At 41.7% G+C, this 25420-nt stretch overlaps 2 protein-coding genes across 7 annotated transcripts; one reads left to right on the forward strand and one right to left on the reverse strand.

Annotated features, from left to right (window-relative positions):
• Nucleotides 1–230: 230 nt before the first annotated feature.
• Nucleotides 231–13961, reverse strand: LOC110532380 (ubiA prenyltransferase domain-containing protein 1). 3 transcript variants are annotated; one of them, XM_090184759.1, is made up of 3 exons: nucleotides 13830–13961; nucleotides 1249–1862; nucleotides 231–1126 (listed from the first exon to the last, which is right to left on the reverse strand). In XM_090184759.1, exons 2-3 carry the CDS (start codon nucleotides 1841–1843, stop codon nucleotides 639–641), a joined length of 1083 nt encoding a protein of 360 aa, XP_090040885.1. In that variant the 5' UTR covers nucleotides 1844–1862; nucleotides 13830–13961; the 3' UTR covers nucleotides 231–638. The 3 variants fall into 3 exon arrangements, with proteins under 3 accessions (XP_090040885.1, XP_021471909.1, XP_090040884.1); XM_021616234.3 differs by lacking the exon at nucleotides 13830–13961 and adding an exon at nucleotides 2392–2488; XM_090184758.1 differs by lacking the exon at nucleotides 13830–13961 and adding an exon at nucleotides 2196–2349.
• On the forward strand, nucleotides 2885–25199 carry LOC110532383 (matrix metalloproteinase-23). 4 transcript variants are annotated; one of them, XM_090184756.1, is made up of 8 exons: nucleotides 2885–2903; nucleotides 15261–15396; nucleotides 18419–18558; nucleotides 19025–19192; nucleotides 22807–22971; nucleotides 23352–23462; nucleotides 24369–24495; nucleotides 24648–25199. In XM_090184756.1, the coding sequence occupies exons 1-8, from the start codon at nucleotides 2900–2902 to the stop codon at nucleotides 24820–24822; spliced, it is 1026 nt and encodes a 341-aa protein (XP_090040882.1). In that variant the 5' UTR covers nucleotides 2885–2899; the 3' UTR covers nucleotides 24823–25199. The 4 variants fall into 4 exon arrangements, with proteins under 4 accessions (XP_090040882.1, XP_021471921.1, XP_090040883.1 ...); XM_021616246.3 differs by lacking the exon at nucleotides 2885–2903 and adding an exon at nucleotides 3469–4084 and having other exon boundaries at nucleotides 15257–15396; XM_021616247.3 differs by lacking the exon at nucleotides 2885–2903 and adding an exon at nucleotides 3669–4084.
• The last annotated feature ends 221 nt before the right edge of the window (nucleotides 25200–25420 follow it).

A 25420-nucleotide genomic window follows, 5' to 3' on the forward strand; every position in this document is an offset into this window, starting at 1 on the left:
GGCATTTCCATGTACTCACATCGCATCAGTTTGTACTGATTTCTGGACTGGATCGATGAACAGTTGAACTCCTATGTCTGAAAATTAAAATGGACAATTCCAATCCGTGACTCCAAAACCTGAATTACAAGGCTACCGTCTCATTTCTGAAAACATAACATTTCTGTTGATCATTTTAACCTCAACCTGAAGAATATATAAAATCTATGGTCCTAAAATAAGACATTTAATTTAAATGTAGAGATGAAAAGGTATAGATTTGGTTTATTGACATTTTGAACAATTGCATCACCGGTAGCAAAAGGACCCGATGCAACTGTTTCTTCCACGTCTGTCCTCATGAGGCATAGGGACTTCAAACGTCTTCTCTTACTGTGGTCTTATACCAAATGATTCTGAACCCATCTCAGACTTCAACCGATACACAGAACTCTTGTGCAAAATACTGGAACAATTACACATCTGGTTATATCTGTCAGTATTAAAGAAAAATTATTAAACGGTCTGTTTCTCAATGTATAAACTAAACAACACATTAAAGCCTTTGAAATCAAGATAATCATAAATACAAAGATGTACATCAACTAGACTATTTTTTTTTTTAAAGCTATAAAAAAAAATGTAATCTACAATTGGATTCACAGTAGCGGTAAGCTGCCTTGAGGTGCCAGAATGATCCCAAAGACATAGAAAAGTCCCATCAGGAGGTTGAGCTTAGCTGTCTTTTGGGGGATCTTGGAATAGCACTGGCTGCGGAACTGCCTCTCCAGGGGGAAGGCCATGGGCAGCGTGAGCAGGGGCAGGGCCATGCTGATGGTGTAGTGGGTGGCCAGGATGCAGAAGAGCACGTAAGGGAAAAACAGCAGGAGGTTGAAGAGGATGTAGGACAGCGTGGGCCCGATGAGGATGGCCAGAGTGACGATGCCTGCCTGTTTGTCAGAGTCCATGTCTCTGGTGTTGTTGCTGTGTAGAATGGCCTCCGTGTTGAGGGCCAGGGGGACGGCGTAGACCAAGGGCAGGACTGACAGGTAGCCCACCTGCACGGCGTGGGCAAACATGACTGCCAGAGGGCCAAATGTGATCAGGATCACCACATCCCCCAGGGCCACATACTTAAGACCAATGCCTGAAAACAGGACAAGGAAGATAAGTATCTGGATATTAGTGTGTGTGTGGTTAGTATTGATAAAAATATATAAATTAAATGTCAGTACATCTTAAAAAAAAACAGGTTAATGGTTCGCTCACCTCCCGTGTACAGGAAAGAACTTGAGAGCCCTCCAAAATAAATAAGGGCCAGATGTTCCATCCTCAATGTGGAGAGAAAGTAGAGCAGTGTGGCACACAAGCAGCCCAGAGAGTAGAGCAGCGCTCCAAACATGACAACATCCTGCGGTGCCAAGATCTCATCCACAAGAGTCCTATCATCACTCTTCTTGTGGTCGATCCCTTTGGAGAAGTCATAGTAGGTGTTAACCAGGTTCCCTGCCCCATGCACCACCAGCACAGCTATGGCACACACCATGAGGATGACCAAGTCCACCGAGCCCTCCAGCTTGTAGGCCAGGGCACTGCCCAGCGCCACCGGTGTGAGAGAGGCGCTGAAACTCCACGGCCGCAAGGCCAGCACATAAGCAGCACACTTGTTCCTCATGTCGGACGAAACTCTGGCCATCCCTGACCTTTGCTGGTCAGAGGTGTGGTTCCGCACAATGTCATTCAAACCAGAATGCCTTGTCTCATGTCCATTCGATCCAGCCAAAACAAATGTCTCCGCGCGGCTTGTTTTCTGCCCCACAGCCATACCGCTGCCAAGGTCCACAGTAGTGCCAGCAACAATCATAAATAAATGGATAGTAAACCTGAAACGGAGTTAGAGGTCACACATATAACTTAATTTACATACAGTGAACATCCCATGTAAGGATTAAGTGCAACAGAATCAAGGCTCTGAAATTAATTTAAAAACAGTAAGAATCAGTTATTATATTGTCCATCATTGAAGGGTTCCAAGAGCATGCAACAGGAAAAATAAATTGTTGTTGAGCAGGATTAAAGCTCGCTACTACATGCTAGGACGAGGCAACAAGTCTGTTTAATTTCCAGTACTTCCATCCTGACTAACAGTAGCTAGAAATATGTTAGCTGGACCAGCTGTATTTCAATGCACAATCTTGTAAATTGTACAAAAACACCTGTTGGATGGCCACATTGCTTGCTTCCTACAACCTCGTAAAATGTGCCTTCAGAGCATTGCACTAGGGGGCTGGATAGTCAACTAACTAGCTACAGAGATTAAAGGATTAAAGCTAAAAGCAAACTAGCCAGTGTGCTAATTAGCTAGTTAGCCAATAGCCAGGGAGAAATGAAATGTTCGACACCGGATATTACCTGTTTTATGTATCCTTTCTCTCATAAACTATTTCACACCACCACAACATCTTTCTGTGACCGCTACATAACTACAGGGCTGACCCTGCTCCGTTGGCAAGCCTGCTACGTGTCAATTTTGAGGATATTTCACTGGCTGATCACAGTTAACCCTGACGGACGCCATTTTGTCCAACCAAAGTGCAGTATAAATAGGCATCGTTGGAAACGCATTCCAATGTCATCTGAGTTCCGCGTCTTGTGACGCTGACATGTCCAATACCCCTTTTCACAAGATGAATTAAAATATATATTTCTCAAAATATTTTTTATAAAAAGTATCGCTCATTATCACACTCGCACCAACTCATATATTACAAATACTAAGGCAGGAATTACATTATTGGTTCTTTGGTGGTGGGTCAAAACAGCCCCGTGAAAAATTTGCCATAGGGTAGAGACAGATCTAGGGTCAGCTCGATCTCTCCCTATCCCACCCGAATTTGTTAAAGAGCGAACTCAGACCAGCATGGGTAAATATTATACCCACTCACCTACACGTCTCCAAAAACATTTGTATGTACATGTTTGTTTCAATAGTTTTCGAACGTTGCCGACTACGAATGCACACCAGACTCAAATTGCGTGTTTTGGCCCTTCACACACGCACTTATTTGATGTAAACTAGGATACAACCTTTGCGGTTTACACAGTTCTGCAGAATGTATGCTTATCATCATAGCTCACCATCTATTTGATGCAGGTAACTACAACTAGCCTACTACAATGAAAATAACATTTGAAAAATATGTTTTACTTACATTAGGCAACAGCCTGTTTTCCTATATAATTATAAAATAGTTGGGCCAATTAAATTTGAATTAATAGGTATTATATAAATCAAAGTCAACCTAATATTGTTATATGGGGTGGAAGGTAGCTTAGTGGTTAACTGCCTTGTTGAGGGGCAGAACCACAGATTTGTACTTTGTCAGCTCGGGGATTCAATCCAGTAACTTTACTGGCCCAACACTCTAACACACTGTTCCCCGGTAGACCGTCATTGTAAATAAGAATGTGTTCTTAACTGACTTGTCTAGTTAAATAAATAAAACAAATATGCGCAAACCTCAGCTAAAATGAGAGACCTGCAAAGACTGAGATTTTTTCCCCCCTAATCTTTTATGAACTTTATTAATAAGCAGTCAAAAATAATTGATTCCTCAAAATAGTTTTGAGATTGTCGAATACATGCAGCTGGTTTCCTTTCCATTTAAACTTGTCAAGCTCTGACTTTCATTTAAAGTAATGTGAAACCATTGGCGGACAGTGCGGAATAGCGCTGCGCCGGAGGGTTGTATAGCTGCAGACTTTTTGATGTAGCTTTGAGCTGGCGGTGGGTGACAAAGGATTCCACAACCCATTCCGCTGGACTGTGCTTGCCACGGTTATCCTCAATTGAAAATATTGTGTTCAAATAAAAGGATGCAATGGATGGCCATTGATATCCATGGGGATAGATGGTGGTGAAATTGACTGGTCTGTCTTTGTTGAGGGAATTTTTCTGGAAGGTGATATCGCAACGATGGTGTGTCAGACGTTCAGAAGTTTACAAAGAGGCGATGTCAGTGCTCCTTTGCTTGCTGTGACGGTGCTTGGGGTTCTGTTCGCAGGGATGCAAGAAACCACAGCATTTCCCACCTGGAGAATAGAGGTATGGTGTGACAATTCCACTTTCTAACGGCATACCTCCTATCGCACCGGTTCATTCAGTTTGTATACTGGACAGGTTAAGAGAACCACATTGCCGGAATAAGTTATGATCAAGACTTTGGATGTTGAAAACCATTTAGGACCAAAACAATCATTTCATTTGAAAAAAACATCTGTGTCTACCAAGATATATGCTTTGTGACAGCTGTTGGACAACAGTAACTTTTAAATAAAATAATGTCATTGTAATATTAAGCACATTTTTCGTTAGACGGTAAAGAACTGTAGCCCACTATGACTTCATCAGATATAAATCTAAATGCCTTTTCATAATCATTAATTATGCACGAGATAATGTAGCCTTTTCCAATTCAATAATTGGAGGAATTCCAATTTTGATGGTGCAATAAAATTGTAGGCCTTCAAAATAGGCTACCTATCCACTGCAGTTAGTGGAAAATATTCATATAAATGACAAAAATCAATTATGGATTTGAATATGGAATGGATGGTTTCATCCAACTGGGCACACACTTGTTGAATCAACGTTGTTTCCACGTCATTTCAAATAAAATAAAATGTTATTCTTCACATGCTTGGTAAACAACAGGTGTAGACTAACCGTAAAATGCTTACTTCTGGTCCAACAACAATGCAGAGAGAAAGAAAATAGAGAAATAATAGAAAATTGAAACACATAATAATAAAAGTAATACTAGCTACACAATGAGTAAAGATAACTTGGATATATACAAAGTAGATTAATTAGGGCCGATTTCAAGTTTACGTAACAATCGGAAATCGGTATTTTTGGACACCGATTTGGCCGATTTTTATTATTATTATATTTTTTTTTACACATCAATGCCTTTCTTAAAATCAATACAGAAGTATATCTTTTTAAACCTGCATATTTTGTTAATATTGTCTGCTAACATGATTTTCTTTTAACTAGAGAAAATGTGTCACTTCTCTTGCAACAGAGTCAGGGTATATGCAACAGTTTGGGCCGCCTGGCTCGTTGCGAACTAATTTGCCAGAATTTTACGTAATCCCAATCAAAGGTGTTATTACGTGCTCCACTAAGGCAGTTATTTATCTTATAACTTGTTCTTGTGGTAAAAATGATGTAGGTAAAACAAAGCGCAAATTAAAGTACGTATCTCAGAGCATCGTAGCACCATTAGGTGTAAAAACTTTACTTATCCAGTTGCGAACCCACTTCTTGGAGGCAGGCCACTTGATTTCGTCATATTGGCATTGAACATGTCACCCTCCCTAGGAGAGAGGGTGACCTTAATAATTTATTGTTAAAACGAGAGGCTGCCTGGATCTTTAACTTAAAGACCCTTGCGCCCTTCGGTCTCAATGTAGACTTTGATCTGAAGCCATTATTGTGACTTTGCCATTGTAATTGTTTGTAAGCTTGTGTAGAGCTGGAGTCTTCTAAAATGTTTAGGGCCTTCCTCTGACATCGCCTGGTATAGAGGTCCTGGATGGCACTTTTGTATTTTTTAAATTTGATTTAACCTTTATTTAATTAGACAAGTCAGTTAAGAACAAATTCTTATTTACAATGATGGCCTTCCAAGAGGCAAAAGGTTTTCTGCGGGGATGGGGGCTGGGATAAAACATTTAAATGTAGGACAAAACACACATCACGACAAGAGAGACACCACAAACTACATAAAGAGAGACCTAAGACAAATCAAATCATATTTTTATTTGAATACAACAGGTCTGTAGACCTTACATTGAAATGCTTACTTACAATCCCTTAGCCCTTAACCAACAAGGCTTTAAGAATTTAAGAAAAACATGTTAAGTAAAAAATAGATAAGTAAAAAAAATGAATCAATAAAAGTAACAAATAATTAAACAGCAGCAGTCAAACAATAATAGCAATAGCAAGACTATATACAGGGGGCACCAGTACAGAGTCAATGTGCGGGGGCACCGGTTAGTTGAGGTAATTGAGGTAATATGTACATGTAGATAGAGTTAAAGTGACCATGCATAAATAATAAACAGAGAGCACAAAACAGTGTGGTCTGGGTAGCCCTTTGATTAGCTGTTCAGAAGGTAGAAGCTTTTAAGAAGCCTTTTGGACCTAGACTTGGCGCTCCAGTACCGCTTGCCATGCAGTAGCATAGAGAACAGTCTATGACTAGGGTTGCTGGAGTCTTTGACAATTTTTAGGGCCTTCCTGTGACACCGTCTGGTATAGAGGTCCTGGATGGTGGGAGGCTTGGCCCCAGTTATGTACTGTGCCGTACGCACTACCCTCTGTAGTGCCTTGCGGTCAGAGGCCGAGCAGTTGCCATACTAGGCAGTGATGCAGCCATGCTCTCAATGGTGCAGCTGTAGAACCTTTTGAGGATCTGACGACCATTGCCAAATCTTTCCTTCTCCTGGGGGGGAATAGCCTTTGTCGTACCCTCTTCACGACTGTCTTAGTGTGTTTGGACCATGATAGTTTGTTGGTGATGTGGACACCAAGGAACTTGAAGCTCTCAACCTGCTCCACTGCAGCCCCGTCGATGAGAATGGGTGCGTGCTCGGTCCTTCTTTTCCTGTAATCCACAATCATCTCTTTTGTCTTGATCACTTTGAGGGAGAGGTTGTTGTCCTGGCACCACACAGCCAGGTCTCTTACCTCCTCCCTGATGTTTGTCTCATCGTCGTCAGTGATCAGGCCTACCACCATCATGTTGTCTGCAAACTTAATGATGGTGTTGGAGTCGTGTACGGCCACGCAGTCGTGGGTGAACAGGGAGTGCAGGAGGGGACTAAGCATGCACCCTTGAGGGGCCCCTGTGTTGAGGGTAAGCGTGGTGGATGTGTTATTGCCTACCCTCACCACCTGGGGGCATCCCTTCAGGAAGTCCCAGGGTCCTTAGCTTAGTGATGAGATTGGAGGGCACTATGGTGTTGAACGCTGAGCTGTAGTCAATGAACAGCATTCTCATGTCGGTGTTCCTTTTGTTCAAGTGGGAGGGCAGTGTGGAGTGTAATATAAATGCTGTTATCTGTGGATCTGTTGGGGTGGTATGCAAATTGGAGTAGGTCCAGGGTGTCTGGGATGATGGTGTTGATGTGAGCCCAGCCTTTCGAAGCATTTCATGGCTACAGATGTGAGTGCTATGGGGCAATAGTAATTTATACAGGTTACCTTAGTGTTCTTGGACACAGGGACTATTGTGGTCTGCTTGAAACATGTAGGTATTGCAGACTTAATCAGGGAGAGGTTAAAAATGTCAGTGAAAACACTTGCCAGCTGTTCAACGCATACTCTGAGTATGCATCCTGGTAATCTGTCTGGCCCTGCGGCCTTGTGAATTTGAACCTGTTTAAAGGTCTTACCGACACTGGCTACAGAGAGCGTGATCACACAGTCGTCTGGAACAGCTGGCACTGTCATGCATGATTCAGCGTTGCTTGTCTCAAAGCGAGCATAAAAGGCATTTTGCTCGTCTGGTAGGCTCACGTCACTGGGCAGCTCGTGGCTGGGTTTCCCTTAGTAATCTGTGATAGTTTGCAAGCCCTGCCACATTCGACGAGCATCAGATCCAAAGTTGTAGGTTTCGATCTTAGTCCTGTATTGATGCGTTGCCTGTTTGATGGTTCGTCAGAGGGCATAGCTGGATTTCTTATAAGAGTCCGGGTTAGAGTCCCTCTCTTTGAAAACATCAGCTCTAGCAGGTCAGTGTGAATGTTGCCTGTAAATCCATGGTTTCTGGTTGGGATATGCACGCATGGTCACTGTGGGGATGATGTCGTCATGGCACTTATTAATGAATCCGGAGACTGATGTGGTATACTCCTCAATGCGGATTAGTCAGAGAACGGATGAGTCCCAGAACATATTCGGATGAGTCCCAGAACATATTCCAGTCTGTGCTAGCGAAACAGTCCTGTAGTTTAGCATCTGCTTCATCAGACCACTTCCGTATTGAGCGCGTCACTGGTATTTCTTTGAGTTTTGGCTTGTAAGCAGGAATCAGGAGGATAGAGTTATGGTCAAATTTGCCAAATTGCGTCACGTGTGCTCCCTCTACGGCCTCTAGCGCACCAGGCTGCTCGTTATGGCGCACATCGTTACGTTCACCTGCGTGTCATCAGACTCACCTGGACTCCATCACCTCCTTGATTATTTGCCCTATATATGTCACTCCCTTTGGTTCCTTCCCCAGGCGCCATTGTTGTTTTGTATTATGTTCCATTTATTTTATTAAAACACTCACTCCCTGAACTTGCTTCCCGACTCTCAGTGCACATCGTTACAAATGGAGGGCAAGGGAGAGCTTTGAATGCTTCTCATTAAAATCCCTTGCCACTAAGAGTGCCGTCTCTAGATGAGCATTTTCTTGCTGTTCTGTCCTGCCAATGCATAGAAAAATTAGAATATTATCTATCCTTTTTCAGACAAGTTTCCAAGATACATAGGATATTACAATGAGCCAACATGGAATAGACGTTGAATTGATGTCTGTGCCCAGTGGGATGTAATTTCCTTTAAAATAGACATATCATCACTATCAGGATAAGGTAATATCCAGATGCAGACCGCGTCGAAGTAACAATGTTTATTACAGCAACAGGGGCAAAGGTACAGGACGGCAGGCAGGCTCAGGGTCAGGGGCAGGCAGAGTGGTCAGGCGGGCGGGGTCAGGACAGGCAAGTGTCAAAACCAGGAGGATGAGAAAAGAGTGATGGGGGAAAGCAGGAGCGGATTCAATAAATGCTGGTTGACTTGACAAACAAGACGAACTGGCAACAGACAAACAGAGAACACCGGTATAAATACACAGGGGATAATGGGGAAGATGGGCGACACCTGAATGGGAGTGCAGACAATCACAAAGACAGGTGAAACAGATCAGGGTGTGACAATCACAAGAGTGTCACACCCTGACCTTAGAGAGCCGTTTTATTTCTCTATTTGGTTAGGTTGGGGTGTGATGTGGGGTGGGCATTCTATGTTTTCTGTTTCTGTGTTTATCGTTGTCTCTGATTGGGAATCATACTTAGGCAGCCTGTTTTGCCACCTTAGTTGTGGGTAGTTGACTTTGTTAGTGGCCTGTATAGCCCTCGTAAGCTTCACGTTCGTTTTGTTGTTTCTTGTTTTTGTTGGCGACATTCATAAATAAAATAAATGTACGCTCACCATGCTTCACCTTGGTACGGTCATTTCCACCCTGACGACGATCGTGACAAAGAGCCTGACTTGCTTGTATGAGCAACAACAATTCTTATTGTATTGTAGCTATTATAAACATTGTTTGATCTGGCTGAAGTCTTTACCATCCCTTATACCAAGTTAGCTATTCTAAAAGTGTCTACTATTATTCATAAATTCTGTGTCCATTTTTAGTTGTTTTCCCCAGGAATAAATGGCGTAGCAGTTTGACAAGGGTACAGCTTGCCTTAGAACAACATGTACTGTAGCTTCAAGTAATCATGATTTAGGGCCAGGCTACATGGACATATCTCAAGTTACTCCAACTTAAGTGCAATGCCTGCTCCAGCTTGTAGGCTATGTCCTCTTCTTTTGTAGTGTATGTTTCCTTGACTCCGTTATCAGTGTGTCAGGAAGTCTTCAGTCTTTTGCAGGGCTCCTCTGCTGTTAGTCTGGGAGTATAGTCCTCAGCTCTTGGCAAAGCTCTTGTTCTCCCGAGGATTAAGGAACATTGGAAATCTTGAAGGAATGCTTAGTGTTTACATAATTTCTCTCTGAAGAAATGTTTCCTTTTCATACAGATATTTTACCAGTATAGATTCTGATTTATCAAATAGCCAATTCTTTAGGTTCTATTTCCACTGTATTTGTATGTAAGTTTGAAAATATTGTATATAAACAATGCAACGAGGTCAGGTCGTGTTGGTCCAATACCTTATCGTTGATGGTAAGGTGTTTGTTGAGTAGAGCTGTCGATAGGCTAAATGAGCTTATTCACTTGTCATAAAAGTCACCTGTCACAAAGTCACCTAAAGTGATTTGGATAATCAGTCAGACAGTGTATACTTTAACTGTATATTTTACGTTCTATTACTATTATGTAATAACAACATAGTCACAAAATATTTCTAACGGCTCTGAAATAGAAAACACCAAGCTGGCCTCTTTCAAGGCTGTAAAACAAGAGTAGAATCCAGGTGTTATTATTGGGAGAGTCTTATTTGTCCTCCTCCAAAGGGACATCAGACATACTGTATCTGCAAAATGTATCATACTTAAAGTTTGGAAAGCAGTTTTACTGCTGACCACTTTCTTTTTCCACAAGATGGAATGCCCTCGCATGAAAAAGTAATGCCTAGCATTCACATGCAAGGCATTGGAGTAATAACCTGAAGTTATGTGCTGTAGTAACTGCAGAATTACAATAGAGATTAATATCCTCAGCTGGTCAAGTCAAGCCAGAACTCTTGCAGCACGGAACTGTTTCTTGTTTTGATTTTGAACATGAGATTGATACCTATCAATACTGTATAAATGAATACCATAAATCACAACTGTCAGTTCAACTAACAGTCTTAGTAGATTACAGTACGAAGTTACGGACACACAGGTTCAGACATGACCTGGTAACACTTTACTTGAAGGGGTATAAGTAAGACACTCAAAAGAGTTTTCAAAATAAAAGTTCATTTTCATTACGGTACTAAAAGTCTCGAAGTAACACTGAAATATATCTTTATTTATCCATTGTACAACAGAAGTTTGTACAATGAAATTTGTACAATGGATCAGAACACATATTTTTGGCTTATTTTAGCCATAGAACATTACCTAACATTACATTATTGTACCAGAAAACACGCTGTTGGCCTAACATTACATAATTGTACCAGAAAAAACGCTGTAGGCCTAACATTACATTATTGTACCAGAAAACACGCTGTAGACCTAACATTACATTATTGTACCAGAAAAAATGCTGTTGGCCTAACATTACATTATTGTATCAGAAAACACGCTGTAGACCTAACATTACATTATTGTACCAGAAAACATGCTGTAGACCTAACATTACATAATTGTACCAGAAAAAACGCTGTAGGATGAACATTACATTATTGTACCAGAAAACACACTGTAGGATGAACATTACATTATTGTACCAGAAAACACGCTTTAGGCCGAACATTACATTATGGCAGCAGAAAACTGTAGGCCTACCATTACATTATTTTAGCAGAGAACACGCCTTAGTCCGAACATTACATTACTGTAGCAGAGAATGCGCTGTAGGCCTACCATTACATTATTTTTGCAGAGAACACGCCTTAGTCCGAACATTACATTACTGTAGCAGAGAACACGCCTTAGCCCGAACATTACATTACTGTAGCAGAGAATACGCTGTAGGCCTAACATTACATTACTATAGCAGAGAACACGCTGTAGGCCTACCATTACATTATTTTTGCAGAGAACACGCCTTAGTCCGAACATTACATTACTGTAGCAGAGAATACGCTGTAGGCCTAACATTACATTACTATAGCAGAGAACACGCCTTAGCCCGAACATTACATTACTGTAGCAGAGAATACGCTGTAGGCCTAACATTACATTACTGTAGCAGAGAATACGCTGTAGGCCTAACATTACATTACTGTAGCAGAGAACATGCTGTAGGCCTAACATTACATTACTGTAGCAGAGAATACGCTGTAGGCCTAACATTACATTACTGTAGCAGAGAATACGCTGTAGGCCTAACATTACTGTAGCAGAGAACATGCTGTAGGCCTAACATTACATTACTGTAGCAGAGAATACGCTGTAGGCCTAACATTACATTACTGTAGCAGAGAACACGCCTTAGCCCGAACATTACATTACTGTAGCAGAGAACATGCTGTAGGCTTAACATTACATTACTGTAGCAGAGAACATGCTGTAGGCCTAACATTACATTACTGTAGCAGAGAACATGCTGTAGGCCTAACATTACATTACTGTAGCAGAGAATACGCTGTAGGCCTAACATTGCATTACTGTAGCAGAGAACATGCTGTAGGCCTAACATTACATTACTGTAGCAGAGAACATGCTGTAGGCCTAACATTACAATACTGTAGCAGTGAACACGCTGTAGGCCTAACATTACGTTACTGCAGCAGAAAACTGTAGGCCTACCATTACATTATTTTAGCAGAGAACACGCCTTAGTCCGAACATTACATTACTGTAGCAGAGAATGCGCTGTAGGCCTACCATTACATTATTTTTGCAGAGAACACGCCTTAGTCCGAACATTACATTACTGTAGCAGAGAACACGCCTTAGCCCGAACATTACATTACTGTAGCAGAGAATACGCTGTAGGCCTAACATTACATTACTATAGCAGAGAACACGCTGTAGGCCTACCATTACATTATTTTTGCAGAGAACACGCCTTAGTCCGAACATTACATTACTGTAGCAGAGAATACGCTGTAGGCCTAACATTACATTACTATAGCAGAGAACACGCCTTAGCCCGAACATTACATTACTGTAGCAGAGAATACGCTGTAGGCCTAACATTACATTACTGTAGCAGAGAATACGCTGTAGGCCTAACATTACATTACTGTAGCAGAGAACATGCTGTAGGCCTAACATTACATTACTGTAGCAGAGAATACGCTGTAGGCCTAACATTACATTACTGTAGCAGAGAATACGCTGTAGGCCTAACATTACTGTAGCAGAGAACATGCTGTAGGCCTAACATTACATTACTGTAGCAGAGAATACGCTGTAGGCCTAACATTACATTACTGTAGCAGAGAACACGCCTTAGCCCGAACATTACATTACTGTAGCAGAGAACATGCTGTAGGCTTAACATTACATTACTGTAGCAGAGAACATGCTGTAGGCCTAACATTACATTACTGTAGCAGAGAACATGCTGTAGGCCTAACATTACATTACTGTAGCAGAGAATACGCTGTAGGCCTAACATTGCATTACTGTAGCAGAGAACATGCTGTAGGCCTAACATTACATTACTGTAGCAGAGAACATGCTGTAGGCCTAACATTACAATACTGTAGCAGTGAACACGTTGTAGGCCTAACATTACGTTCCTGTAGCAGAGAACATGCTGTAGGCCTAACATTACATTACTGTAGCAGAGAACATGCTGTAGGCCTAACATTACATTACTGTAGCAGTGAACACGCTGAAGGTCTAACATTACATCACTGTAGCAGTGAACACGCTGTAGGCCTAACATTACATTACTGTAGCAGTGAACACGCTGTAAGCCTAACATTACATTTATTATTGGTACTCCAGGCCAGAACTTGCTTTAGGCCAGGTACTCGGTTTACTCCAAATTAGCTTTCTCCCGGATACGGTCACAGAAAAGTTCTTAATTCGATAACAGAATATTAATCTTAAGGGCTGTCCTGCACCATTGAAAAATCACAAGAGAGGATACAAAATACTCAATGCAAACCGTCACTAACCGCTTACCCTGTGCTGCTCCCAGCCGTTAGTGACGGTGACATGAAGTGTGTCACAGGGTTGGGTACTGTGGCTGTAAAAATATACATTTCCACTGTACAATAGATAAATAAAGATATATTTCAAGGGACTTTTATTTTGAAAACTTCTCACAAATGATGTTGAATAAATGTGTTATAAGGTTTGTTATTAATGATACTGCAACACTGTTATATAAAGGTATAAAGTTGTTATGTAACTGGTTTCATAAAGGTGTTATGCATGTGTTATCACTTACTTTTACTTAGGCTATCTTTTACTCCTTCAGGATCTCCACAACACCTCATGTTTGTATTTCCAGTTTCTCGAGTTCCCTCCATGAATACTTCTGATCTTCCAGCTCATGTTGTTACTGATATTCTCCTTAGTTATTTGGTCAGGTTCAGACATTCCTAAGTCAAGTCAATCACATCATAATAATCTGACATAATACATTTTGCAGAGCTGATTTGATTGGTCGAAAGACCGATTAGTGAAAAAAAGAACACAATTGGGCTGCCTGTGTAAGTGCAGCCATCGACAGGAGATAAGAGCACTAACAGTGACAGAACACTAAGTACTAGCTATGGATAGTTCATAACTATCATTTCCCATCCTGATATCGCTGCACTGGCTCCCCGACTCATTCCGGATTGAATTCAAACCCCTCCTGCTGACTTTCCGGTGTATACATGACAATGCCCTTCCTTATCTCAAAGAACTGAGCTCCCTCCAAAACCCCACCCGCACCCTCAGGTCAAATGATAGCCTGCTCCTCCATGACCCCATGTTTGGTAAAAAATGTGTTCCTTGGGGGATCAGGCTTTCAGCCTCTGGAATGCCCTCCCGGCCTAAAAACGTTTCTCTTTAGGAAGGCTTTCTATTGATAGCTGTGCTCCTTGTTGTCCTTGTTCCTTGTAGTTTCAGCTGTGTTCTTTGTGTCAGTTGCCCTGTCTAGTTGTGTCAATATTTGTTCTTCTATTTGGTAAAACATTTGTATTTTATGCACTTTGAGATTATTCTGTAAAATGAAAATGAAATGATTATTATAAACACAAAGACAACACTCTACGTTATAATTTTATTTTAAAACCCAGCTAACACAGAACATATCCATCACTTTCCTTAAAGATTCTCCTTTGATTATTTGACAAATGACTTTCCCACAAAGGTCTGGAAACCCAAATTAGTTAGCTAGGAATCCAGATCATGATCATAAATATAAATGAAATCTGGATGGTGAAGTGTGTTACAGATACATGCACAGATAAGGCTCGACCTGTGCAGAGGCTCGACCTGTGCATTAACCTTCCATGCTCTAATACTTGATATATTTTCTTTGTAAACTGTTTTTGAATTCTTGTTCTGAACCCAGTGCCCATACATCATCATTAAATTCAAGTAAATTATGTTTAATTTAATTAGCCATTAAGATGTGGCCATCTATTGCTTCTATTTAACTAAATAAGTCGTAATAGCTCAACGATTCTGTGACCACAGTTGTTAATATTTTTTAGGGGGGGGGATTTCCCTTTTTTTTTTTGCTTGAGCACCACCCCCAAAAAGTCTGTGCATGGCCCTGATGTGACATCTGTGTCCAGTAGGTTGTAAATCCTTGCGCCTACCCTCGCGCCTAACTGGTTGACCCAAATCTCAGGTGGTTAATCTACAATTTTTTTGCCCAAGGAAGAAGCTCACACCTCCGGTGTGTTGATGATTGGGATTCGTAAAGATGCTCACTCGCAGGTTCTCCACCTCTCCAGGAACAAGCGCTACACCTTCACCCCCGAGAAACTAAAATGGGACAAGTTCAAGCTCACATACAAGTATGGAGATTGCTTTTTTTCACTCCTTCCTTTCTAACCAAAGGATTACTGCCTAAAAAAACAAAAGGAAATGCTGTTTTATTTGACTTCAGACATACAGTTGAAGTCGGAAGTTTACATACACCTTAGCCAAATACATTTAAACTCAGTTTTTCACAATTCCTGACATTTAATCCTAGTAAAAATTCCCTGTCTTAGGTCAGTTAGGATCACCACTTTATTTTAAGAATGTGAAATATCAGAATAATAGTAGAGGGAATGATTTATTTCAGCTTTTATTTCTTTCATCACATTCCCAGTGGGTCAGAAGTTTACATACACTCAATTAGTATTTGGTAGTATTGCCTTTAGATTGTTTAACTTGGGTCAGACGTTTTGGGTAGCCTTCCACAAACTTCCCACAATAAGTTGGGTGAATTTTGGCCCATTCCTCCAGACAGAGCTGGTGTAACTGAGTCAGGTTTATCGGCCTCTTGCTCGCACACGCTTTTTCAGTTCTGCCCACAAATTTTCTATAGGATTGAGGTCAGGGCTTTGTGATGGCCACTCCAATAACGTGACTTTGTTGTCCTTAAGCCATTTTGCCACAACTTTGGAAGTACGTTTGGGGTCATTGTCCATTTGGAAGACCCATTTGTGACCAAGCTTTAACTTCCTGACTGACGTCTTGAGATGTTGCTTCAATATATCCACATAATTTTCCTCCCTCATGATGCCATCAATTTTGTGAAGAGCACCAGTCCGTCCTGCAGCAAAGCACCCCCACAACATGATGCTGCCACCCCCGTGCTTCCCGGTTGGATGGTGTTCTTCAGCTTGCAAGCATCCCCCTTTTTCCTCCAAACACAACGATGGTTATTATGGCCAAACAGTTCGATTTTTGTTTCATTAGACCAGAGGACATTTCTCCAAAAAGTACAATCTTTGTCCCCGTGTGCAGTTTCAAACCATAGTCTGGCTTTTTTTATGGCGGTTTTGGAGCAGTGGCTTCTTCCTTGCTGAGCTGCCTTTCAGGTTATGTCTATATAGGACTCGTTTTACTGTGGATATAGATACTTTTGTACCTGTTTCCTCCAGCATCTTCACAGGGTCCTTTGCTCTTGTTCTGGGATTGATTTGCACTTTTCGCACCAAAGTACGTTCATCTCTAGGGGATAGAACACGTCTCTTTCCTTGTGATACAGTGAGTTATAAGTGAAATAATCTGTCTGTAAACAATTGTTGGAAAAATGACTTGTGTCATGCACAAAGTAGATGTCCTAACCGACTTGCCAAAATGATAGTTTGTTAACAAAACATTTTTGGAGTTGAAAAACTAGTTTTAATGACTCCAACCTAAGTGTATGTAAACTTCCGACTTCAACTGTATTTACGAGGTACAGTTGTCTTAGAGATAGTGCCCATTGATTTACAGTGGCAAGAAAAAATATGTAAACCCTTTGGAATTACCTCGATTTCTGCATAAATTTGACATAAATTTAGATCTGATCTTCATCTAAGTCCCAACAATAGACAAACACAGTGTGCTTAAACTAATAACACACAAATTATTGTATTTTTCTTGTCTATATTGAATACATAATTTAAACATTAGGTTGGAAAAAGTATGTGAACCTCTAGTCTAATGACTTCTCCAAAAGCTAATTGGAGTCAGGAGTCAACTAACCTGGAGTCGAATCAATGAGACGAGATTGGAGATTTTGGGTAGAGCTGCCCTGCCCCATAAAATGTTTTGAGTTTGCTATTCACAAAAAGCCTTGCCTGATGTGAACCATGCCTCGAACAAATAAGATCTCAGAAGACCTAAGATTAAGAATTGCTGCCTTGCATGAAGCTGGAAAGAGTTACAAAAGTATCTCTAAATGTCATTCCACGGAAGACAAATTGTCTGTAAATGGAGAAATTTCAGCACTCGTCTCTCTAGGAGTGGCCATCCTGCAAAGATGACTGCAAGAGCACAGCACAGAATGCTCAATGAGGTTAAGAAGAATCTTAGAGTATCAGCTAAAGACTTACTGAAATCTCTGGAATATGCTAACATCTCTGTTGACGAGTCTACAATACGTAAAACACTAAACAAGAATGCCGTTCATGGGAGGACGCCACGGAAGAAGCCACTGCTGTCCAAAAAAACATTGCTGCACGTCTGAAGTTCGCAAAAGATCACCTGGATGTTCCACAGCGCTACTGGCAAAATATTCTGTGGACAGATGAAACTAACGTTGTGTTGTTTGGAAGGAACACACAACACTATGTGTGGATAAAAATAGGCACAGCACACCAACATCAAAACCTAATCCGAACTGTAGACTATGGTGGAGGGAGCGTCATGGTTTGGGGCTGCTTTGCTGCCTCAGGGCTTGGACCGGTTGCTATCATCAACGGAAAAATGATTTCCCAAGTTTATTAAAGACATTTTGCAGGAGAATGTGAGGCTATCTGTCCGCCAATCGAAGCTCAACAGAAGTTAGGTGATGCAACAACCCAAAGACAGAAGTAAATCAACAACAGAATGGCTTGAACAGAGGAAAATAAGCCTTCTGGAGAGGCCAAGTCAGTCCTGACCTCAACCCGAGTGAGATGCTGTGGCATGACCTCAAGAGAGCACCAGACATCCCAAGAGTATTGTGGAACTGAAACAGTTTTGTAAAGAGGAATGGTCCAAAATTCCTCCTGACCATTGTGCAGGTCTGATCCAGAACTACAGAAAACTTTTGGTTGAAGTTATTGCTGCCAAAGGAGGGTCAACCAGTTTATTAAAACCAAGGGTTCACATACTTTTTCCAACCTGCACTGTGAATGTTTACACGGTGTGTTCAATAAAGACATTAAAAATTATAATTGTTTGTGTTATTAGTTTAAACAGACTGTTTGTCTGTTGTTGTGACTTAGATGAAGATCAGATAACATTTTATGACCAATTTATTCAGAAATCCAGGTAATTCACAAACGTTTTCTTTCCACTGTAACTGTTGTAATATGCCAAGTTGTTTCCCCAGATAATCACATTGTGTCTGTGCAGGCTGCTCTCTTTCCCAAGGAACCTGATGAATGCCAGTGACACTCGTCGGGGTATCGCCAAAGCCTTCACTATGTGGAGTGACGTCTCACCCTTCAGCTTTAGAGAGGTTCCCGCTGACCAGGAGGCAGACATCAAGATAGGTGGGGGCACAACAAACATACTGTACCTAAAGCATATCAGGCATTATGACTGGCATATAGTCATATTCTAGTAGAAGGCCTACACAGTGAAATAGGTCTGAAATGCCATCAGCATTTGAATTGAACAAATCTGCCTCTACTGTATATTTATATAATGTCCAGTGTGAATGATGCCTGAGAAAGAGTCTTGAGCACCTTCAAGCATGTGCAATAATTTTCAAGTGCCCTAAATCATGCAGAAGCTGTCTCAGTGGGAGCACCACGGCCTGGGACTCTTGTTCCATAAATAATTTATTGGTGCAAATGTGAGAAATGTCTGTCATCCACAGGGGGATTGAAAAGTTTGTCCTTTGAAATCCATCATCTCCTAGACTGTATGTAGAATGAGAAAGAGGCTGAAAAGGCTAGAGGGTGTGTTTTGCCTCTTGGCTGCTCTGACTAAGGCACAGCTCTCTCTTTTTGGCAGGCTTCTACCCCATCAACCACACAGACTGTCTGCAGTCCTACTTGCACCACTGTTTTGACGGCATTACTGGCGAACTGGCCCACGCCTTCTTCCCCCCGACGGGGGAGATCCACTTTGACGACCATGAGTATTGGATTCTGGGAAACATGCGTTTCAGCTGGAAAAAAGGCATGTACCTTTTTCTGAGTTTTTGTAAACTGCTGTTGTGGACTCAGCACCAAAGCTACTTGCAGGATGTCCAGCTCAATTATTGTCAGATGCACTGGGTTGAATAGTATACATTGTAGTAGACACTGTAGTTGGTAATTATGTCTTGAAGCTGGAAAAGTAGACCGTGTAATACTGTTCCTAAATGTGTGATTGTTGGTTACTGTGAGTTTAGAGCAGGGATGGGCAACTGGCCCTTTTGAAGGCCCTCAGATCAATTTGGTTGTTTTTCTTTTGTTATGTCGGTCACTCAATTAGCCCATGTTAGCTAAACATTTTAGATTGGCGAATTAGTCTAGCGGCCAGCTATCTAAACATGTAGTAATCAAGGTCGAATTAGAACCAGGGGCCCTTTGGTTAGTCAAATAAATAGACACATTCAATCTATTCATCCAAACTGCTTGCGTACGTCAGCGGGCTTCTGCATAGCCAGACTCTAAAATAGAACTTGGTTGACACTTGACTACTCATTGGTTTTAACATGCAGATATCCACGTGGGTGACTGAAAGATGCACAAGGTCCAGTTGGTGGTGGTAATGCTCCTTAAAGTTGGTTGCCAACCGCAATATAAAATCCGCAGATGAAGGATGAACGAGGAGAGATTATTAAAAAACTAAAAACTAACTAGGTTTCCCCTTTTTTATCTGTGAATTGATTGTCGGAGTAGAGAATAAACAATTTTGTATGACCATATGCATGTTAGGTAAAATAACAACCCACTAATTATCTCACCGGAAGAATTAACAGAAAGCTGGCTAAATGTCCATGAGTGTTTCATGTGTGTTTTGACTTGTCCCCAAATGAATATAGTTGGTTCACAGTTGGTTTTGGTATTTTAACCTTTTCACAGTCCCAGTAAAGTCAAGGGGATTGAATCATTTCCCAAATGCACTGAATATAAACTCAAAAGCAGAAGTAACTTCTTTTTGTATTTGTATTTTTATCTCCAATTGGTTAATGACATATTTACAAGGCTATTCTAAGCAGCAATAGCAGTTAAAAACACATCAATATTGTAATAATCCATATTAAATATCAATATTCCATAGGTTAATATGTAATATTCATTGTATGACACTGCAACAACTGGCATAGAACCCATACATGAATATGTACACACTCCCGAGTGGCGCAGCGGTATAAGGCACTGCATCTCAGTGCTTGAGGCGTCTACATTTTAGAAGGCTGAAACGTAACAGAATGTGGAAAAAGTCAAGAGGTCTGAATACTTTCCGCATGCACTGTATGTAAATTGTAAAGTATTTTGTCTGTAATGTCTTTTTCGTTATGTTTCGGACCACAGTAAAACCAGCTGTCTGGTGGGGATAAAAATCAACATGAGCACGCAGATGCACACGCGGAGCCGGTTTGGTTAGTGTGGCTTGTATTAGCAAATGTATACTACTGAACAAAGAAATATCAACATTTATAATCATCACTTGTGTTCAAATAATCCAAATGTTTGTTGATCAGTGGCCTCTCAAACTGTACACTTCCATGAGAATTTGACCCCTGAGAGTGTGGCAGTTTGAACAAAACATAAAACCACAAGAAAACCATCACAACATTTCAAATTCATGTTTTTTGCCCCACTGTCACTAACCACGTTTCAATCCACAGTTTTTATGAAAGTAAAGTAATGCTATTTAAAAAAGAAAAAAATCACAAGTGTGATGGAAGCAGGAAGTGTCATTAAAATGTTATAAATGTCGACAATTTGTTTGTTCGTCATGGTGGAAATTATATGTTGATACCATGTCGTCGAGGTAAATTTGCAGTCACTCAATGGTATGTTGTGTGGTCCTCCCACTGCAACATGGAACATCGTGCACAGTTTAGCCTACAGGGTGGTGAAAGTGCACGGTGATGAGCTTATTCTACTTTCCAACCATTGCCCTTTATAATGAGTAGACTTTTTGTGGCCCCCAGCCCCATCAAAGTTGCCATCCCTGGCTTAGAGCTTTGCAGCTTGTGCCGTTGTTGTTAAATCAACTGTATCTCAGTATCGTCTTCTTCATCGACACTGATCTGAAAAGACAGGTATAGGTGAAAGCCATATGTTGTTAACCAACTCAGGACTAGCTTCCATATGTATAGTTCCTTTAGATACTTTTGGTCATGTAGTGTATGTGGACACTTGATTGTCGACCATGTAATTCCAATATTATGGACATTAATATGAAGTTGGTCCCCCCTTTGCTACTATAACAGCCTCCACTCTTCTTGGAATGTTTTCCACTAAATGTTGGAACACAGCTGCGGGGACTTGCTTCCATTCAGCCACGAGCATTAATGAGGTCGGGCACTGATGTTGGGCAATGAGGCCTGACTCGCACTTGGTGTTCCAATTCATCCCAAAGGTGTTGAAGTCAGGACTCTGTGCAGGCCAGTCAAGTTCTTCCACACCGATCTTGACAAACCATTTCTTTATGGACCTCGCTTTGTGCATGGGGGCATTGTCATGCTGAAACAGGAAAGGGCCTTCCCCAAACTGTTGCCACAAAGTTGGAAGCACAGAATCATCTACTATGTCATTGTATGCTGTAGTGTTAAGATTTCCCTTCACTGGAACTAAGGGGCCTAGCCCGAACCATGAAAAAGAAACGCAGACCATTATTCCTCCTCCACCAAACTTTACAGATGGCACTATGCATTTGGGCAGGTAGTGTTCCCCTGGAATCGGCCAAACCCAGATCCTTCCATCGGACAGATGGTAAAGCGTGATTCATCACTCTAGAGAACGTCTTTCCACTGCTCCAGAGTTCAATGGCGGTGGGCTTTACACCACTCCAGACGACGCTTGGTAATGTGCATGATGATCTTAGGCTTGTGTGCAGTTGCTCGGCCATGGAAAGCCATTTCATGAAGCTCCCGACAAACCGTTCTTGTGCTGACGTTGCTTCCAGAGGCAGTTTGGAACTCGGTAGTGAGTGTTGCAATCAAGGACAGACAATTTTTACGAACTACGCACTTCAGCACTCAGCGTTCCTGTTCTGTGAGCTTGTGTGGCCTACCACTTCGCGGCTGAGTCGTTGTTGCTCCTAGACTTTTCCACTTCACAATAACAGCACTTACAGTTGAACGGGCAGGTCTAGCAGGGCAGAAATACTGACTTGTTGGAAAGGTGTTATCCTATGACGGTGCCACATTGAAAGTCACTGAACTCTTCACTATGGGCCATTTTACTGCCAATGTTTGGCTATGGAGATTGCATGGCAGTGTGCTCGATTTTATACACCTGTCAGCAACGGGTGTGGCTGAAATCAATTAATTTGAAGGGATGTCCACATACATTTGTATATATAGTGTATTTCTGTGGATGAGGAAAAGAAGAGGGAAAGGACTTTAGCCACTTTAGACTATCTAGGATGCTCCCCAGGCTACATCACATCCGGCCGTGGTTGGGAGTCCCATAGAGCGGCACACAAATGGCCCAGCGTCGTCTGGGTTTGGCCGGGGTAGGCCGTCATTGTAAATAAGAATTTGTTCTTAACTGACTTGCCTCGTTAAAGGTTAAATAAAACATTTAATAAATTGCTGAGACAGAATTAACTGTGTTGTGGTGTTTGTGCAGGGGTGTGGCTGACAGACTTGGTCCACGTAGCGGCTCATGAGATCGGCCACATCCTGGGCCTCATGCACTCCCTGAACCCTAAGGCCATCATGCACCTGAATGCAACTCTGACGGGGCGCAAGCTCATCACACAGGACGAGGTGTGGGGCCTGCACCGACTCTACGGTATGCCTAGCACCCACAAGCAAATAGCCCTGTATTACAGACTGAGAGAAACAATGGTGTTACATTGATTTGTAGCACAAAACAACCATCGGTACTTTTAAACCATAGCACATTTTAAACCTTAAAGAACCAATTTATATTGGCTTTATAGATCATTCATTAAGTCTACAAGAGCACTACATAGCTGCTTCACAAATAATTTAGACGCAATACCATTGCCTGCTACAAGTAAATGTGGCATTAATTAGTATTGTCGAACCTCTTATAATAAAGTGAGTTATTGTAAATGTGCAGCCAGATCGTCTTCCCAAATGTCTTTGCTGCTGCTAAAGTTGCTCCCTTGTCCCTCTCTCCCCACTCCTTCTCCTCCTCTCCTGTAGGATGTTTGGATAGATTATTTATCTGTCCAGCCTGGGCGCGGAAAGGCTATTGCGACAGTAAGCGCAAACTCATGCAGAAGCACTGCCCCTCCAGCTGTGATTTCTGTTACGGTAAGTGCAGCATTGCAGAGGAAAAAAGATTACTCTCAATCTACTGGTGCAAGGAATTGCTCAGTACCGTTTGCCAAAGCAGCGAAACGCAGCCAACAAAGTTCAGCCATGCAGAACCATGATGAAGGTTTGCAGCCCTCCTGATTTAAAAGCAGATTAGATACTTGCCACTGGAGTAGTCATTCACAAAGAATTACCTCCTGATGAGACCCAGTCTGCCTTACAGTAAGCGAGCAAAGAAGTCAGTGAGGCACCTCGACAGCTTGAATTCCCATAACCTCCACAGTTTATGACTCCTCCACCCCGGCATTGTTGTGGGTTTTCACGATTTTTGCGTGTAACAAGGGAGAACGTGGAGGAGTGAGGATACCATTCCTGGCTCCGAATCTGTTCCTCATTGTTGATTGGAAAACGTTGTACGGCTGTGGAAAATTCCAGAGTGACTCCAAACCACTGGAATTTCAGACTGTGGCTTGAGGGTTAGATACACGGAAGGTCAATTTGGGACTTTTGCAGCCCAAACTAGTGGCTGTCTTTTAAAAAGACTTCCAGCTGGTCATGAGGCACGTGTTCACACTGGCCTAAATTAACTATAAAGACAATGTCCATCGTCTACAAATGGCTTCTGACCGGTTCCAGTGACTTTTTTGATGCACAACATGGAGGTAGATATTACGCTTAATTTGAGTGCCTATATCTTGGGGGATAATTTGAAGTTAAATCCTAAATTCCCACTCAGATCAGGGTATACAATTAGTAAGACGGCATTTTCTGGAATCTTCTTAGTTTACTTTTTGGAGTAAACATTGCGAAATGAAAGCCATACTAAACCGAGTCATGTCTGGTTAAGACTTTATACAGAAGTGGATCTCAGCCTTTAGCCTTGTGTTTCCTAACTCTCCTCAGAGTTCCCATTCCCCACTGTGGCCCCCACCCCCACACCCCAACGGACCAAACATAAGCTGGTGGCTGAGGGGAAGAAGCTCACCTTCCGATGTGGGAAGAAAATTGCAGCTAAGAAAGGCAAAGTATAGTGAGTATGGCTTATTTAGTCCCGACATCACTTCGAACAAATCATGATATCCCACCAACAATAGATTCAATTGAAATGAATTTGACCCCAATCCTGATATTATGCGCTCTCTGAAAGTTTTTTCTAAGCTAGGTGTACTTGTGTTTTCGTAGCTGGTACAAGGACGGAGAGCTTCTGGAGTACTCCCACCCTGGCTACCTCTCCCTAAAGGATGACCACATCAGTATTGTGGCCAATGCGATCAACGAGGGCACATACACCTGCATCGTGAGGAAAAAGAACAAGGTCCTCACCAACTACTCCTGGAGGGTACGTGTGCGCTTCTGAGGGCATTGCCACTCTCTGCACACAGAAGCACTGGGTATTAGCATAGAGACCGACCACACACACGACCACAGAAGAATAATTCCTAGAAAATAAGTCCCTCAGACCACTGCAATTTCACTGCACGCTCTTGGGCACACTCAAAATGGCCACCAGTCCACCCATTGACTTGAATGTGGATGTCCGTTCTAGGAATTATATTTCCATGCACACGTTCGCTCACACAAACATTGCTTGGTCAAATGGGGACTGCACTCACTTGGGCACATATTTTAATGTATGTACGTTCTATTTCTAAACAATCATGTTATGTAAAAAAAAATTAAATAGTCATGTATTTTCATATGTGCACAATAAACATTTCTGTGATCACTAGTAAATTGAATATTGATGTAAAATTACATTGTGACAATCGAGTACAAATTAGATTCTGTTATTATGTGAACAACAGAATGTTCTTTGAAGTTAGAGGTCACAAACACTTACAGGCTAGCTAGTAACCTCAGACTTGAAATATTGTCCTGAAATGTTTTATAATTTTGCCTAACCTGGCTATATTAATCCATGGGTAATGCATTCTAAAGCTACTGCCTCTTAATAC

This window comes from Oncorhynchus mykiss, chromosome 9, assembly GCF_057628025.1.
Source record: "Oncorhynchus mykiss isolate SJ-2025 chromosome 9, ASM5762802v1, whole genome shotgun sequence".
NCBI lineage: Eukaryota > Metazoa > Chordata > Actinopteri > Salmoniformes > Salmonidae > Oncorhynchus > Oncorhynchus mykiss.